This window comes from Verruconis gallopava, assembly GCF_000836295.1.
Source record: "Verruconis gallopava strain CBS 43764 unplaced genomic scaffold supercont1.22, whole genome shotgun sequence".
Lineage (NCBI taxonomy): Eukaryota > Fungi > Ascomycota > Dothideomycetes > Venturiales > Sympoventuriaceae > Verruconis > Verruconis gallopava.
In genome coordinates, this window is record NW_015622158.1 from 178198 (window position 1) to 190982 (window position 12785).

The window sequence follows — 12785 nt, forward strand, 5'->3', positions numbered from 1 at the left end:
CGAGAAAAATTTGGTTTATCAGACATTCTTTGAGTATGGAAAATTTGATCAATTGACAAATCTTGTGAAAGAATTTTTTGAGCACGACACAAAGATCCAAACGAATCATTTCATCGCCTTTGGAATTGTGCTAATGGATCTCAAACCAAGAAGTTAAAGTCTGGAACGAATATGTTGATCCAATGAGCAGGGACCATCTCGCATAGTCACCATTTCCTTTCTCAAAATCTTGCCTGTCGCGTTTTTGGGCAAGCTCTGAACCGACCATACGCCTCCTCTTAATTTTTTATAGCCTGAGACCTGTCCGTCAATGGCTTTTTGGATATTCACAAGGGCCGCTTTTATAGCGTTTGTTCCGCCAACGTGGGGCTTCAAAATAACCCACGCAGCTGGCAACTCCGTCAGTTGACTTTCGTCCCATATAGCGCCGACGCCTGCTTCGAGAACATCAGGGTGTGAGTTAACGTAGCTCTCTAGCTCGACTGGCGACACTTGAAATCCCTTATACTTGATAAGATCTTTTGTCCTTCCAACAACACCCACTCGCCCTTCTGAGTCTATCACACAAACATCACCTTGCTAGAGTAAGCGCCGCCGTAGATTCAAAACATTTCGTTGTTCTATGAACTTACCAGTATTATACCAGCCCTTTTCAGGAAAGGCCCTTAAGTTGGCCTCCTCATTGAAAGCATAGCCTCTGGTGATATTGGGTCCTCGTATCCACAGCTCTCCTGGTCCTCCTACTTCAACATCTTCGCACGTGCCTTCCTTGATGAGGCGAGCTTCGATGTTGGGAAGAAAGCTCCCTATAAATCCTTCTGGCGGTTCTTCGTTCAACCTCTGATATGCAACATACCCAGCCGCCTCTGTCATTCCGTAAACCTGGTTTAGTTTCCAAGGTGCTCTGGAGTATAGTTTCTTCACCATCTCTTTCTTGAATGGCGCTCCACCAACGTTTATGACCTGAGCTCTCGAGAAGTCATATTTTGAAGTCATTTCCCCGTTAGCCATGCTAATTACCACAGACGGTACTCCAGAAAACATCGTTGCTTGAATAGAACCGACAAGCGAACCAAACTTTTCAGGATTGTACGCTGGCATGGCGTGATGAAACATTCCCGTCCATGGTCCTACAAAAAGAGGGACTGTCGTAGCACCGATATGCACCCAAGGTGTGTATGCAACAGTTTTGCTCCGTGGATTGTATACAGCTGGGTCGTGATCGAACAGTTGGTAGCAATTGGACACATAATTGTAATGCGTGAGTTCAACGCCCTTGGGTTTCCCCGTTGTCCCAGAGCTCAAATGAATCGAGGCTAATCGAATCGAAGTGTCGTTGTGATGTGGAATGGTGAGAACATCATGTGCGAAGAAATCGTCCGGGATATGCGCGTGCCATCCTGCTCGAACAATCGTTGTTATGAGCTGGGGCTTCTTCCATCTTACTCCTTGCTTCTTCAGCTCTGCTCCTGCAATCTTAATAGCCTCCTGAACGGCCGACAAGACTAGTCCGTAGACAATGACATATTCTGGACGGGATACTGCAAGACCATGCCCGATCTCACTTGCCTTTAGAGCATGGTTTATAGGACATATGACACCGCCGGTCCAGAGTACAGCATGCGATATTTCGAGAAATTCAACGCTGTTGGGCAGTATGATAGCCCATCTGGTTTGATCTTTTGGTCGTAACGCCTTCTTCAACCCATTTGCTATTCTGCCCGCGCGGTTTCTAAGCTCGCCAATCGTGATGCTTCTGTTCGTCAAGTTATCACCGCATATTATGTGTGATTCCGGTAGCTCTGGATATGCTGATGAATGGAGGAGCTCCGTCAAGTTCTGGTCCTGAGGGATCAGAATTGTCTTCGATCGATATATTGTCATCGTGCCTGATTAATCTGGGTGGCTCCTCGTAGTTTCACGAGGATTTTCATACACTTCCACTACATCTCCCCGCACCTGATAATTCAACCGACGATCCCCGAGCTAAATTTGAAACGAATATTTATGTATTTTAATTCTTTAAAAACTGATTCATGTTCTGTGCAACTTGCCGCGATCCGTTCTACCGGAGAGCTAGCCTCCCCAGCTTGTGCTCCATCCGAGCGATGAATCATTAGCCTCTCTCCCCACACTGACAGCTACCTGGGGTAAATCGTCAGCACCGTCGTTTATCGGTGGATCAGCGTTCCACGGCAATGCCTATCTTCATCCAAACGACAAAACCCGGGAAAATTTTCGGATGAAATGTCGGAATGACGAATGAGTCTAGGTTTCTGATCCGTGCTACTTCGTCTGCGATGAGAATGCATGCGACTGAGATCCAAGCTCCCAAAGAAAACAGAGAACAGTTCTCCTTTGAGTGCTTGCTTTGAAGGTTTTACTATTGAGATATCCTACGAGCGCAATGTCCGCACCAAGAACGAAGAATCCGGTACCTGATTGGATAGAGAACCCATATCCTCATGTTGAAAATGTCATTGTGGAATTTCCCAGGAAGCACGTACTGCTGGTCACCATCAATAGACCAAAGTATATGAATTGCCTGCCGGTAGAGGCTACAATTGAGCTTGGTATGCTATGGAAGTGGTACGACGCGGAACCTGAGCTGCGTTGTGCTGTTTTTACAGGTGCGGGTAAAAAGGCCTTTTGTGCCGGCATGGACCTCAAACAGAGACTGGATATCATCAAGACAAATAATGTCGCCTTCGAGTATCCGAGTGGCGGATTTGGAGGCATGAGCAACAGGACTGGGAAGAAACCAATCATAGTTGCATGTAACGGTCATGCGCATGGTATTGCTCCTCATCCAAATTGAAGTCTATTGACGCTTACTACCTTGCAGGTGGTGGATTCGAGATTGTTTTGAATTCCGATGTTATATTCGCCTCTCCGAATGCTGATTTTAGACTACCCGAAGTGCTTCGAGGGGTAGTTGCTTTCGCAGGCGCCCTGCCGAGATGTATGGTGCTCTTTGGCAATCACAGAACGATGGATCTCGCGTTGACTGGTCGTGTGCTGTCGGCCAAAGAGGCTGTTCAATGGGGCTTGGTGAAAGAAATCGTACCACAAGAGAAGTTGCTTCAAAGAGCACTAGATTACGCGTCTGAGATTGCGTCACTGAGTCCAGATAGTGTTATTCTCTCTCGAATGGGCGCGAGGGAAGCTTGGGAAACCGGTGTGATTCGAGCAACAAAGAGAGGCGAGGAATTGTGGGCAGAAGCTATGCTCAAGAGCAAGAACGCGGAAGAGGGATTGAAAGCATATAGAGAAAAGCGGGATCCCAAGTGGCTTCCCAGCTATCTCTAGAACGTCCTCGAGATTATTATGTACAAGCATTCAGCGTCTTCGGCGTAGCTGTGTTTAGATGTAATATCGCAATTATGTCACTTGGAGTGCTAAAGTTTTGCACCCTCCTGCTTGATCTTCGCAAAGCCGTTCGAAAGTGCCACTCTTCCGTCTCCCTTGACAATAGTCTCAAATAAATACTCATCACAGCCATCTTTGCTTCCAACTTTCCAAATTCTCGTTTCCAATTCATCACCAGGGTATACGACACTCTTGAATCTCGCACCAAATGCTTTGAATCGTTTTGGATCGGAATTGCCAACCACCCTCAAAAGACCTCTAGCAGCAATGTTCCAAGTCAAAAGTCCGTGGTTGATGGAGCCTTTAAAGCCGGCCTTTCTTCCGAAGTCTTCATCGGCATGCATTGGATTGTCTAATTTTGTTAGCTTATTGGTAGTATTGGCTCAATTGCAGACATAAGGTACTCTAATGAGAAGGTCAGCAATGTTCTTTGCCCTGGACATAGGTTCCAAACTTACTACAGTCGCCACAGAGTCGATACAAGAGTGGTGTTTCAGCAGTCGTCTTAAAGACATGAGTGGCGTCAGGTGATCTATTTGGAATCTTCGGACTTGGTTTTGAAGGACCTCGGGGTCCACCATAACCACCTTGGCCGATACCGAATGCTGTTGATGCAATCTTGACATAGACGGTATTGGTTTTCATGTCAATCATCTCAGACTCGGCCTCCAGGATCATCGCACCACCCTTATCATACACACCTATGACCTTATTGTGAATTTCAAAGTCATAGCCTTCAGAGCTCACGGGCAGCTGCTTCAAAATCTCAATGGAACGCTCACCGTCCACAGAGCGCTGGCCGTCGAATGGTGGCACACCTGGAACATCCGACGTCGTGCCTCGGGCAAAAAAGTCGTACACGTCGAAATCTGTTTGTTTCCAATGCAGGTTTACCGGAAATGTTGGGAAAATAGCAAAGTTCGGATGCAGTTCGTACAAGAAGTGCCTCTCATCAGCTTGACAGCCAATGGCATTAGCCTGAAAGAGAAAACAGTCAGTGCATTGCAAAGCTAAGGAAAATTGAGTACATACAAATAGAAGAGTTTCTCTTCGATTCCAGCTGCATTTGACAGGCGGATATCTATAACCAGTTGCTTTTGTGAAGTCTACGTTGTCATATCGGCCGTCAGCGCGCTTCACGGGTCTGTCGCTGCTTGCCATGGTGAGATGCTGAAGATAGCTCAAGAAACCCACTTGCAAGGGCAGAACCCCAAATTATATGCCACAGACTCCACGTTCAGCTCGGATGTAGATACGGTGGGGGGGGGAACAAGGCTGGCCCGTCGTGAACCACGCCGGTCCGACAGCCGGCCTGGTTCCGGCACTGCGTTAGAACTAAACGACTCTATGAGATAGCCCTGTGTCATCCCAGCTATAATCAGCATAAAAGCAACACAAACAATATAAGAGGTAAAATAGGCATATGAATTTTTAGTGTCCGAAATCACTAAATTACAATCTTGAGCCTAGTTTTTGGGTCGCTAATGCTCGCCTTCGTACCGTTTCTGCATCCACAAGAGTTTTCGGAGCGTCGACGTGGCGCGCGCGTAGAAACTCTCCAAAACTCTTCGCGAAACCATCGATTATACTACTGCTGCTTACACCGTCTTGTAAAATACCCTTTACAACGAAGTGGACAGCCATCAGGTTCACAAATTCACAACGCTCGACCACATAAGATGGGTCCCAATCATCTGCTAGAAGCTCAATGAGCTTCGACGTGGTCAGAAATGAACGCAGCCATGACCACGCCGCTGGCGAACGCACCCAGAAACCCACATTAGCGTTTCCTCCTTTGTCGCCACTTCTAGCGAAGACCAGGTCTCCTAGTGGAACAGAAACTGTCTCACCAAGTCCGCGCAGGGCTTTGATGTTGACCAATGGCTCATAAATCCTTTGCGGTGGTGACGGTCGATAAGATATTTCTGCCCTTGGTGAGACCGCACTATACGTGGAACTATTCACCGAAAAAACCTTCAAATGAACCTTTTTTTGCTCAATGAGGGCGGGGAAGTATCGCACATATGGTCTTGGATCCATTGTTCTCCAATCCATAGACAAATGCAATCCACAGTAGCCTTGCATTCCGTTGTAGAACAGAGCACGCTTGAATTGAAGCATGGCCTCTTTCCTTGGCGCTTGTACAAAGCATCTGAATTGTACGGTGGATTCCCGCTGCGAGCTCGGGTTGGCCTTCGCGGATCCGTACTTCTCGATGCTGACGACGGTGAAATCTGATTCACACAACCTCGACATGACTTGACTTTTGAACAGATTGAACTTGAACTCGACATCCAGTCCCGCTGCAAAACCGGAAATTTCAGCTTGATAGCCACCTAGCAAGCAGACTGCAAGTTTTGTAGTTGGAGGAGGTGGGGTCCCTTTCACGCCGCTTAGTCTGACTCTGTCTTTGCCCACCTGATCTAGTTGAACGTTTTCAATATCTGCCACTACATCCGGGTTCAAGTAGATATGGCCTTGTATCTCGTATAGTATCTGCGCTTTGCATGTGTCAATGGTTACTGCGCCTGTTGAGCCGTCTGGCTTCGTGATCACCACCGACCCATCTTCTGATATCTCTGCAATGGGATACCCAACGCCGTACAGACTTTCGATCTCTGACGCACCACAAAAGTTGCCCCCGGTGACGTAGGCACCACACTCAATCAAGTGACCAGCCATCAGACTTGCCGCAAGCTTATCATACTCGTTGAACTTCCAATCGTGCCACCACGTAGCAAGGCCCATGACAGGACTTGCATCGGTGCATCGTCCGCAAATGACTATCTGCGCCCCATCTACTAATGCCTTGACGATGCCTGACATACCGGTGTACGCGTTCGCGGCGAGAACCTGGCCTTCCGTCTCTGTGAGCACAAGGTCTTGTCGGTCGAGGTGCCTAAGCTCCCCCAAATTTCCATTTCTAAGCTCATTCGTGAGATTGTCTCCTTGGACCCAACTGATTTTTACATCATGAATTCCTAAGCTTTTGAAGTATTCGTCGGTCTTCTTTGCCAGGCCTTCGGGATTGAGAGCACCACCATCGTGTACGACCTTTATCCCTTTTCTTGCGATCAATCGTGCTGCATCTCCATTTTCCCAGGCCAATTGTTCTATGAAATTTGGTTCGTATCCAGATTCGGGGTTGCTTTGCAGGTCAATTGCCCTCCATGCGATGTTGAATTCTGCTAAGTAGTCGGCCGTTATGGCATCCACGTTCCCTGATTTTGCGAGATGATAAATTTGATCTATGCCATCCCCAATAGCTCCAGAGGCGTTACCAATCCTAATAGGTCTTTTCATTTCCGTCAAGACTACGACAGGTGTCCCTCTTCGTGACAGATGAAATAATTTGAAGTTGTACGAGTCTAGTTTCACATGAACTCGCAACCATTTCCAAAACGTAAAATCCAATTTGCGGTCACCTGTCCGAACTCAAACCCTCAGAGGCAAACCACTAATAGGGGTGAAAAGTTTGACCTGGCAATCTCGGATCTCAATCAAACAAGTGACGATGGTTGGCATTTCGCGCCGCTCGTTTAGGGAAGTGAATCCTGGTTAGCGCCGGGTAACCCCGCATCGGGTCCCGGAAAACTACAGCCATATGGCTGGTCGTTGGAGAATCCGACTGGTCCAGGCTAAAACATTTCGCACGAGGGAAAACAATGAATCAGCAATGAATCATATCTTCGATCATTTCCCGAAGGTCGCATATTCTACTTCGAGCATGGCTCAGATACAGTTTGCGCGATTGAGCACGTACAACCACAAGACATCACCGCAAAGCCTACTATAACTCCCTCGATGACATTCCAAGACTCAACTCTGGGATCTTTGTGACTTCGGACAGCGGAATTCAATCTCGAAACCAAAGACCATGGCTCCGACAGAAACTCCAGCGCCAGCCACACCCACTTTTCTAGAGCTGTCATACCCAGCTCCTCGGGTCCTTTTGGTCAGAATGAACAGACCAAAAGCTCTCAATGCTATGTCAACTGCGGGTCAATGGGAGATGGATAGTGTTTGGAAGTGGTTCGACTTGGAACCAACTCTTTCAGTTGCTATCATCACGGGAACTGGGCGCGCTTTCTCCGCAGGAGCTGACTTGAAAGAGTGGAACAATTCGATGGCCGATGATGCAGATCCCAGAAATCGGATGGGAAACGCTCCTGCGTTTACGCCTTTGAGTAGGCGTCTGGGGAAAAAGCCCGTTATAGCGGCAGTGAATGGGTTGGCAGCAGGTGGAGGATGCGAGTTTGTTATCAATTGCGATCTCGTGATTGCTGCAGAAGATGCATATTTCTCGCTTCCTGAGGTGAAACGCGGCGTCTCTCCCATCGGAGGTGCTCTACCCAGGCTTATCAGAACGATCGGTTTGCAACGGGCTTCAGAATTTGCTATGACTGGACGAAACGCCACAGCTCAAGAGTTCAAGGAATGGGGCATAGTCAACAAAATCGTGCCCAAGGATCAAGTGGTGGCAGAAGCTGTCAAATATGCGGAGATGATTGCGAAGAACAGCCCAGATGCTATAATATGCACACGCGCTGGGTTGAGGCAAGGCTGGGAATCTGCTGCCGTGGAACGGGCTGTTCAGATAACTCTGGAAAGAGAGTTCGCTGAGCTCCAGCGCGGTGAAAATATTTTGGAGGGTCTTAGAGCATTCGCAGAGAAAAGAGAACCTCAATGGAAAGGCAGCAGATTGTGATTTCGCACTTTGTACTAACCCAGGAATTGAATTTTTTGAGGAATCTAAATTTACATGTCGACAGAGCACCCTACAATAAGAAATAGGGCGCGCGAAAATGGATCTCTCAGTAACAAATCATTACTCTCTATCAATAATACTTTTATATGGCCAGTGCGGTGTCATTGATATTGTCTTACATGCCTTGATGGCTCCTACACTATAAAAAAAAGTTATTGATTCATTTCAAGAGTTGCAAGACACCGAGGATGTTCGGATCTGCTCATCCTGCATGAAACAGTAAAATCTGCGTAATGAATCGGATAGTCTCCATTGATATACATAGAACCTCAAATATCCATAGCTGATTCATTGCAAGTGGCTTATCGGTCTAGCAGCTGCAGACAGATATATGCAGAAATGGTGAGCTTTGTTTATGATCATGGCCATTTTAGATCATTATTATGTTCTAGAACCATCTTGCCGCTCGCCCGATTTTCCGCTATTGTACCGACAATCAAAAAGAGCGGTGACGCTGATGATCTCGCATCTGAGGACATTATTCATGTCGTGAGCAAAATGAACTACCGTTCAGGAACAGGCAAGATGTGCAGTAAGCCACAGATTATCGTGAGGCTGATGCAGCACAGATAATGAATCATCGCGGGATGTACTGCAAGTCACAGCCAAGGAGTAGTCGCCTGATGCGCCAAGTTAGATTCACACCAGCCAAGGGCTTCCCCCGCAGAGGCGCTTCTCCGTCTGGGGTTGGTTCTCCACGAACAACTCGCCTATACCCCTTAAGTGCCGGTTGAGCATGCCTGTATAAGATGATCGCCGTACATCATGATCGAACCCAGGATATCTGAGACTGTTAAACCTTCTTACCCTCAAACTTCACATCATATTCAAACGTTTGCACTTTGCACATTTGTGCACTGTCTTTATTCATGATGGCAGATAAGCCAGATCGGATCCAGATTGAGACTACATCCTCTCACATTGACGTTGAGTTCACAAGGCGAGAAAAAAGCTCAGATGATGCATCTTCCATTAGATCGGAAGCCCTTGGGGATGAATTACCAAGCGGCTACTTCTACTCGCTTCAGTTCATAGGGACAGTTATTGGCTTCGCTCTCTCGGCTATTTCAGCATATATATTTTTATTGATGCCAACTAGCATTTTGACTACAATCAATGCAGATATCGGTATGTTGGTGCCTGTCTTGCTAGATATCAAATTGATTGACATTTGAACCTTAGGACCTAGTCCATACCTGTCTTGGGTCAATATTGCACGAACGTTAGCTTTGTCTTTCACATACACCATCCTGGGACGCCTGAGTGATCTGTTTGGTCGACGTTGGTTCTTCATCGGAGGTAATCTGGTCGCTCTCGTTGGCATCATCGTATGTGCAACCGCGAAAAACATCGACACTTTGATCGTTGGAAGCGCAGTTTACGGTATTGGCGAGACTGTCCAGTTGTCCTTCAATGTGGCGCTCGGCGAGCTCGTGCCCAACAAGTATCGTCCCATGATATTGTCCTTCATCTTTCTAAGCAACGCTCCATTCGCTGCGTTTGGACCAATCATGGCACGCCATATCGTCTCGAGTGGTCTCGGGTGGCGATGGTGCTACTACATCAACATAATTGCAGTCGGACTCGCAGCACTTTTGCTCTTTCTCTTCTATAGGCCGCCTAACTTTGAGCTGCTTCACGAGAGAAAGACTAAGCGACAGCTGCTCAAGCAGCTCGACTACCTTGGAATTTTCCTTTGGACTGCAGGACTCACCATTTTCCTGATGGGAATCAGTTGGGGGGGTACCATCTATCCATGGAAGAGCGCCGCAGTTATCTCTTCGATCATCATTGGCTTCGTTTTACTTGCTATATTGTTCACCTGGGAAGGTCTGATGACATTGACCTATCCTGCAATTCCGGTGAAGTTCTTCACCAATCTTCCTTTTATGTCCTTGGTGGCACAGGCTACAGTTGCCAGGTATGCAGATTGACGGTTAATATTAGACGTAGCTAACGAGTTTGGCAGTATGTTCTACTATTCAGCGGTGCTACTTTGGCCGCAGCAAGTCAGCGCCATGTTCACAACAGATAAGAACTACGCTGGCTGGCTGTCGTGCACCGTAGGGAGTTCAACGGCGCTGGGTCAAATTTGCGCCGGAGCCATAATCAAATGGGGCGGCAATGTTCGATATTGGTTGATCTTCTCTGCGTGCGGCATGGTCGGGTTTGTTGGCGCTTTGGCATCACTCGCCCCGGCGGACAAGAATACTGGTGTCGCGTTGACCATACTAGGTCCGTTTTTTGTGGGATTCATTGAACTCGCATCTCTGGCCTTGGCGCCGTTGTTTTGCAAAGCATCTGATATTGGACTCGCATCGGGACTGCTTGCGTCGATTCGGTCCGCTGGCGGCTCAATTGCCGTGGCTGTATACTCAACAATCTTGACGAACAGACTCGATACAACTATTCCGGCAAGAATCGAACAGGGTGTTGTCGCAGCCGGCCTCCCAAAAGGTCAGGTCTCCGCACTTGCAGCGGCTATCAGAGCTGGCACAGTAGCCAAGTTCCCTGGGATCACACCCAAAATTTTGGCGGCTGTGGCAGCGGATACGCCAATGGCGTATGCAGAAGCATTCAAAACTGTTTATCTCGCTAGCTTGGGTTTTGGAGCTATTGCAATCGTAGGTAGTCTGTTGTCCCGAGATGCGCGAGAGCACCTGACAGATAAAGTGGAGAGGAAGATGCACAGCGGCAAGACACCAATGAAAGAGCCGAAGGATGTCGCATAAGGGTGATGTTTACAGGTCGTGACGCAGATTTTGTCCAGTCGACGTAACTTACTATAATCGACTTAGTAGCTGTCAGTATACATAAATTGTCTCGGTTGGTTTTGAGAGTTGCACCTGGTGTTGATTCAATCATTCTAAACATATGTGATAATCCAACTTATGCCCCACCCCTTTCTCCCACGTGATCCAAAACCCCGGACGCTTATTTTCCCGCTTTCATGCTACCCCAGATTTAGTTTTACGCCAACCGGAAGATGCATCCCGGAGCTTCTGAAGCTTCTCCACAATTTGGGCGTTTCGCTGGAGAACTACTGATTTCATCCTCCGCAACTCTGAATCATCGTCTCCCATCCCTTCCCAGTGCTTCCTCAGTCGACGGTTTCACGTTCTCGTCATGGCGTCTCGGGCGAGCGTCAGTTTGACGTCTCCTGATGCAAGCTCCAAGCGTGAAATCGATCTAGAGCGTAAACGTGCTCGTGACCGCAAATCCCAGCAGGCTATGCGGGACAGAGCAAAGTGGACACTGCAGAATCTGACGGAACAGGTCCACGTTCTGACCAAAGCATTGAAAGAGCAAACAGAACATGCGAATCAGGTCAAACAACGAATGCAATATCTGGAGTCGGAGAACGAACACCTACGTGTCCAAAACGCAGCGCTGCGGTTGAGCCTCCTTGGAGATCCGAAGCGAAAGAATTCGGGCACTCTCAACATTCCTATTTGGAAACTTCCACCAAATAACTGCCCGCCAATCAGTCTTAGCGATTCGATTCTGCAAGATGCTGTTACCCGGAAAAGAACACAACTGGCTAGTAATGCGCCAAGTCCTGCCACTACAGACAGCTTACAAGCACCAAACTATCCCCCGAGGCCAAATTTCTGTGCACTTATAGACAAAGAGGTTCGCGCCGATGACGACATCAGCAACCTCGTGAGCGATGTCATCCGTAGCTATTCGGCGATCGAAACTCTTCCCAATCAAGTTGCTGTAGCATATGTTATGGTCACTTTTCTCAGATGGCAAGTCATGCTTGACGAACCGAGTTGGAATCATATGCCGGAATGGCTGCGTCCGACGCAAGCACAGCTGACAAAGCCGCACCCAGCTTGGATCGATCGCATGCCTTGGCCGGGAATGAGAGACTGCTTGATCGATCATCCAGAGATCACTTTAGAAGACCTTGCTGTTGTCTACAGCTCAAGTTTTTTTATTCGCTGGGAATATGATCCTTCCCACGTCCTGATATCAGTGAACAGCTCTTCGAACGTTGTGATTACAAACCCAATCTACGAGGAGCACATCCGGCAGTTGAAAAACTGGTCTCTTGGGGAGCCTTTTCGCAAAAGGTTTCCCGAATTGGCTGAAGCAGCTGATCGAGACATTTGTGGGGGGTAATTAAAGGTACCCAAAAAAACCGACTTTCAATTCCGGCCTCGAGGGTTCTTAATACTACAGGAGGCCATATAACATGAACACAATGTTAACAAGCCTTCCCAAGAAGATGTTGCTGACGATCAAAGGGCGACTTGGCCCTTTTGAAAGGCAGCACCCGCCACCCTGAACAAATTGTTACTTCGCTGTATAATTATGGGCCTTTTAGGACGCGAGTGCGCTTCCTTAAAGCTCTGTTGATCTTTGTAGGTATTCAAAAGTACATTGTGGGAGATTTGACGGCTTCGAATAGCCACTATCAGTCCACAATCCCTAAATTCTCATGCACCTTTAGATCTTCAACAGCAAGATGGATATCATGAATCGGAAAGAGGACTTATAAGGTTGCTGTTGAAGCTGTGAACAGCGTTCTATCGATTGGAATCCCAAGACGAACTCGAAGCAATTGGAAGGCTCACTTTCCTTGGGTGCAGATGCAAGTCATAAGAGCAGTGAAATGCGGAGGATATTGATTGTCTTTCTT

General features: G+C 47.7%; 4 protein-coding genes across 4 annotated transcripts; 2 read left to right on the plus strand and 2 right to left on the minus strand.

Moving 5' to 3' along the window:
- Positions 1 to 153: 153 nt before the first annotated feature.
- On the minus strand, positions 154 to 1884 carry PV09_06385 (uncharacterized protein; the record flags this gene model as incomplete). The annotated part of the gene is made up of 2 exons (XM_016360019.1): positions 154 to 575; positions 633 to 1884. 2 exons carry the CDS (start codon positions 1882 to 1884, stop codon positions 154 to 156), a joined length of 1674 nt encoding a protein of 557 aa, XP_016212101.1.
- Positions 1885 to 2230: 346 nt separating this feature from the next.
- Positions 2231 to 3309, plus strand: PV09_06386 (uncharacterized protein; the record flags this gene model as incomplete). The annotated part of the gene is made up of 2 exons (XM_016360020.1): positions 2231 to 2795; positions 2846 to 3309. The coding sequence occupies exons 1-2, from the start codon at positions 2408 to 2410 to the stop codon at positions 3307 to 3309; spliced, it is 852 nt and encodes a 283-aa protein (XP_016212102.1). The 5' UTR covers positions 2231 to 2407.
- PV09_06387 (uncharacterized protein) lies at positions 3251 to 4629 on the minus strand. Its single transcript, XM_016360021.1, has 3 exons — positions 4402 to 4629; positions 3831 to 4347; positions 3251 to 3721 (listed from the first exon to the last, which is right to left on the minus strand). Exons 1-3 carry the CDS (start codon positions 4528 to 4530, stop codon positions 3399 to 3401), a joined length of 969 nt encoding a protein of 322 aa, XP_016212103.1. The 5' UTR covers positions 4531 to 4629; the 3' UTR covers positions 3251 to 3398.
- A 6634-nt stretch (positions 4630 to 11263) lies between these two features.
- On the plus strand, positions 11264 to 12328 carry PV09_06388 (uncharacterized protein; the record flags this gene model as incomplete). Its single annotated transcript, XM_016360022.1, has 1 exon — positions 11264 to 12328. One exon carries the CDS (start codon positions 11264 to 11266, stop codon positions 12263 to 12265), a length of 1002 nt encoding a protein of 333 aa, XP_016212104.1. The 3' UTR covers positions 12266 to 12328.
- Between the last annotated feature and the right edge of the window lie 457 nt (positions 12329 to 12785).

Coding starts and splice junctions, on each gene's coding strand:
- PV09_06387 (XM_016360021.1), bottom strand. CDS start 4,530: ATGGCAAGCAGCGACAGACCCGTGAAGCGCGCTGACGGCCGATATGAC. Junction 4,348..4,401: donor GAAGAGAAACTCTTCTATTT/GTATGTACTCAA, acceptor TTTCTCTTTCAG/GCTAATGCCATTGGCTGTCA. Junction 3,722..3,830: donor GTATCGACTCTGTGGCGACT/GTAGTAAGTTTG, acceptor TAACAAAATTAG/ACAATCCAATGCATGCCGAT.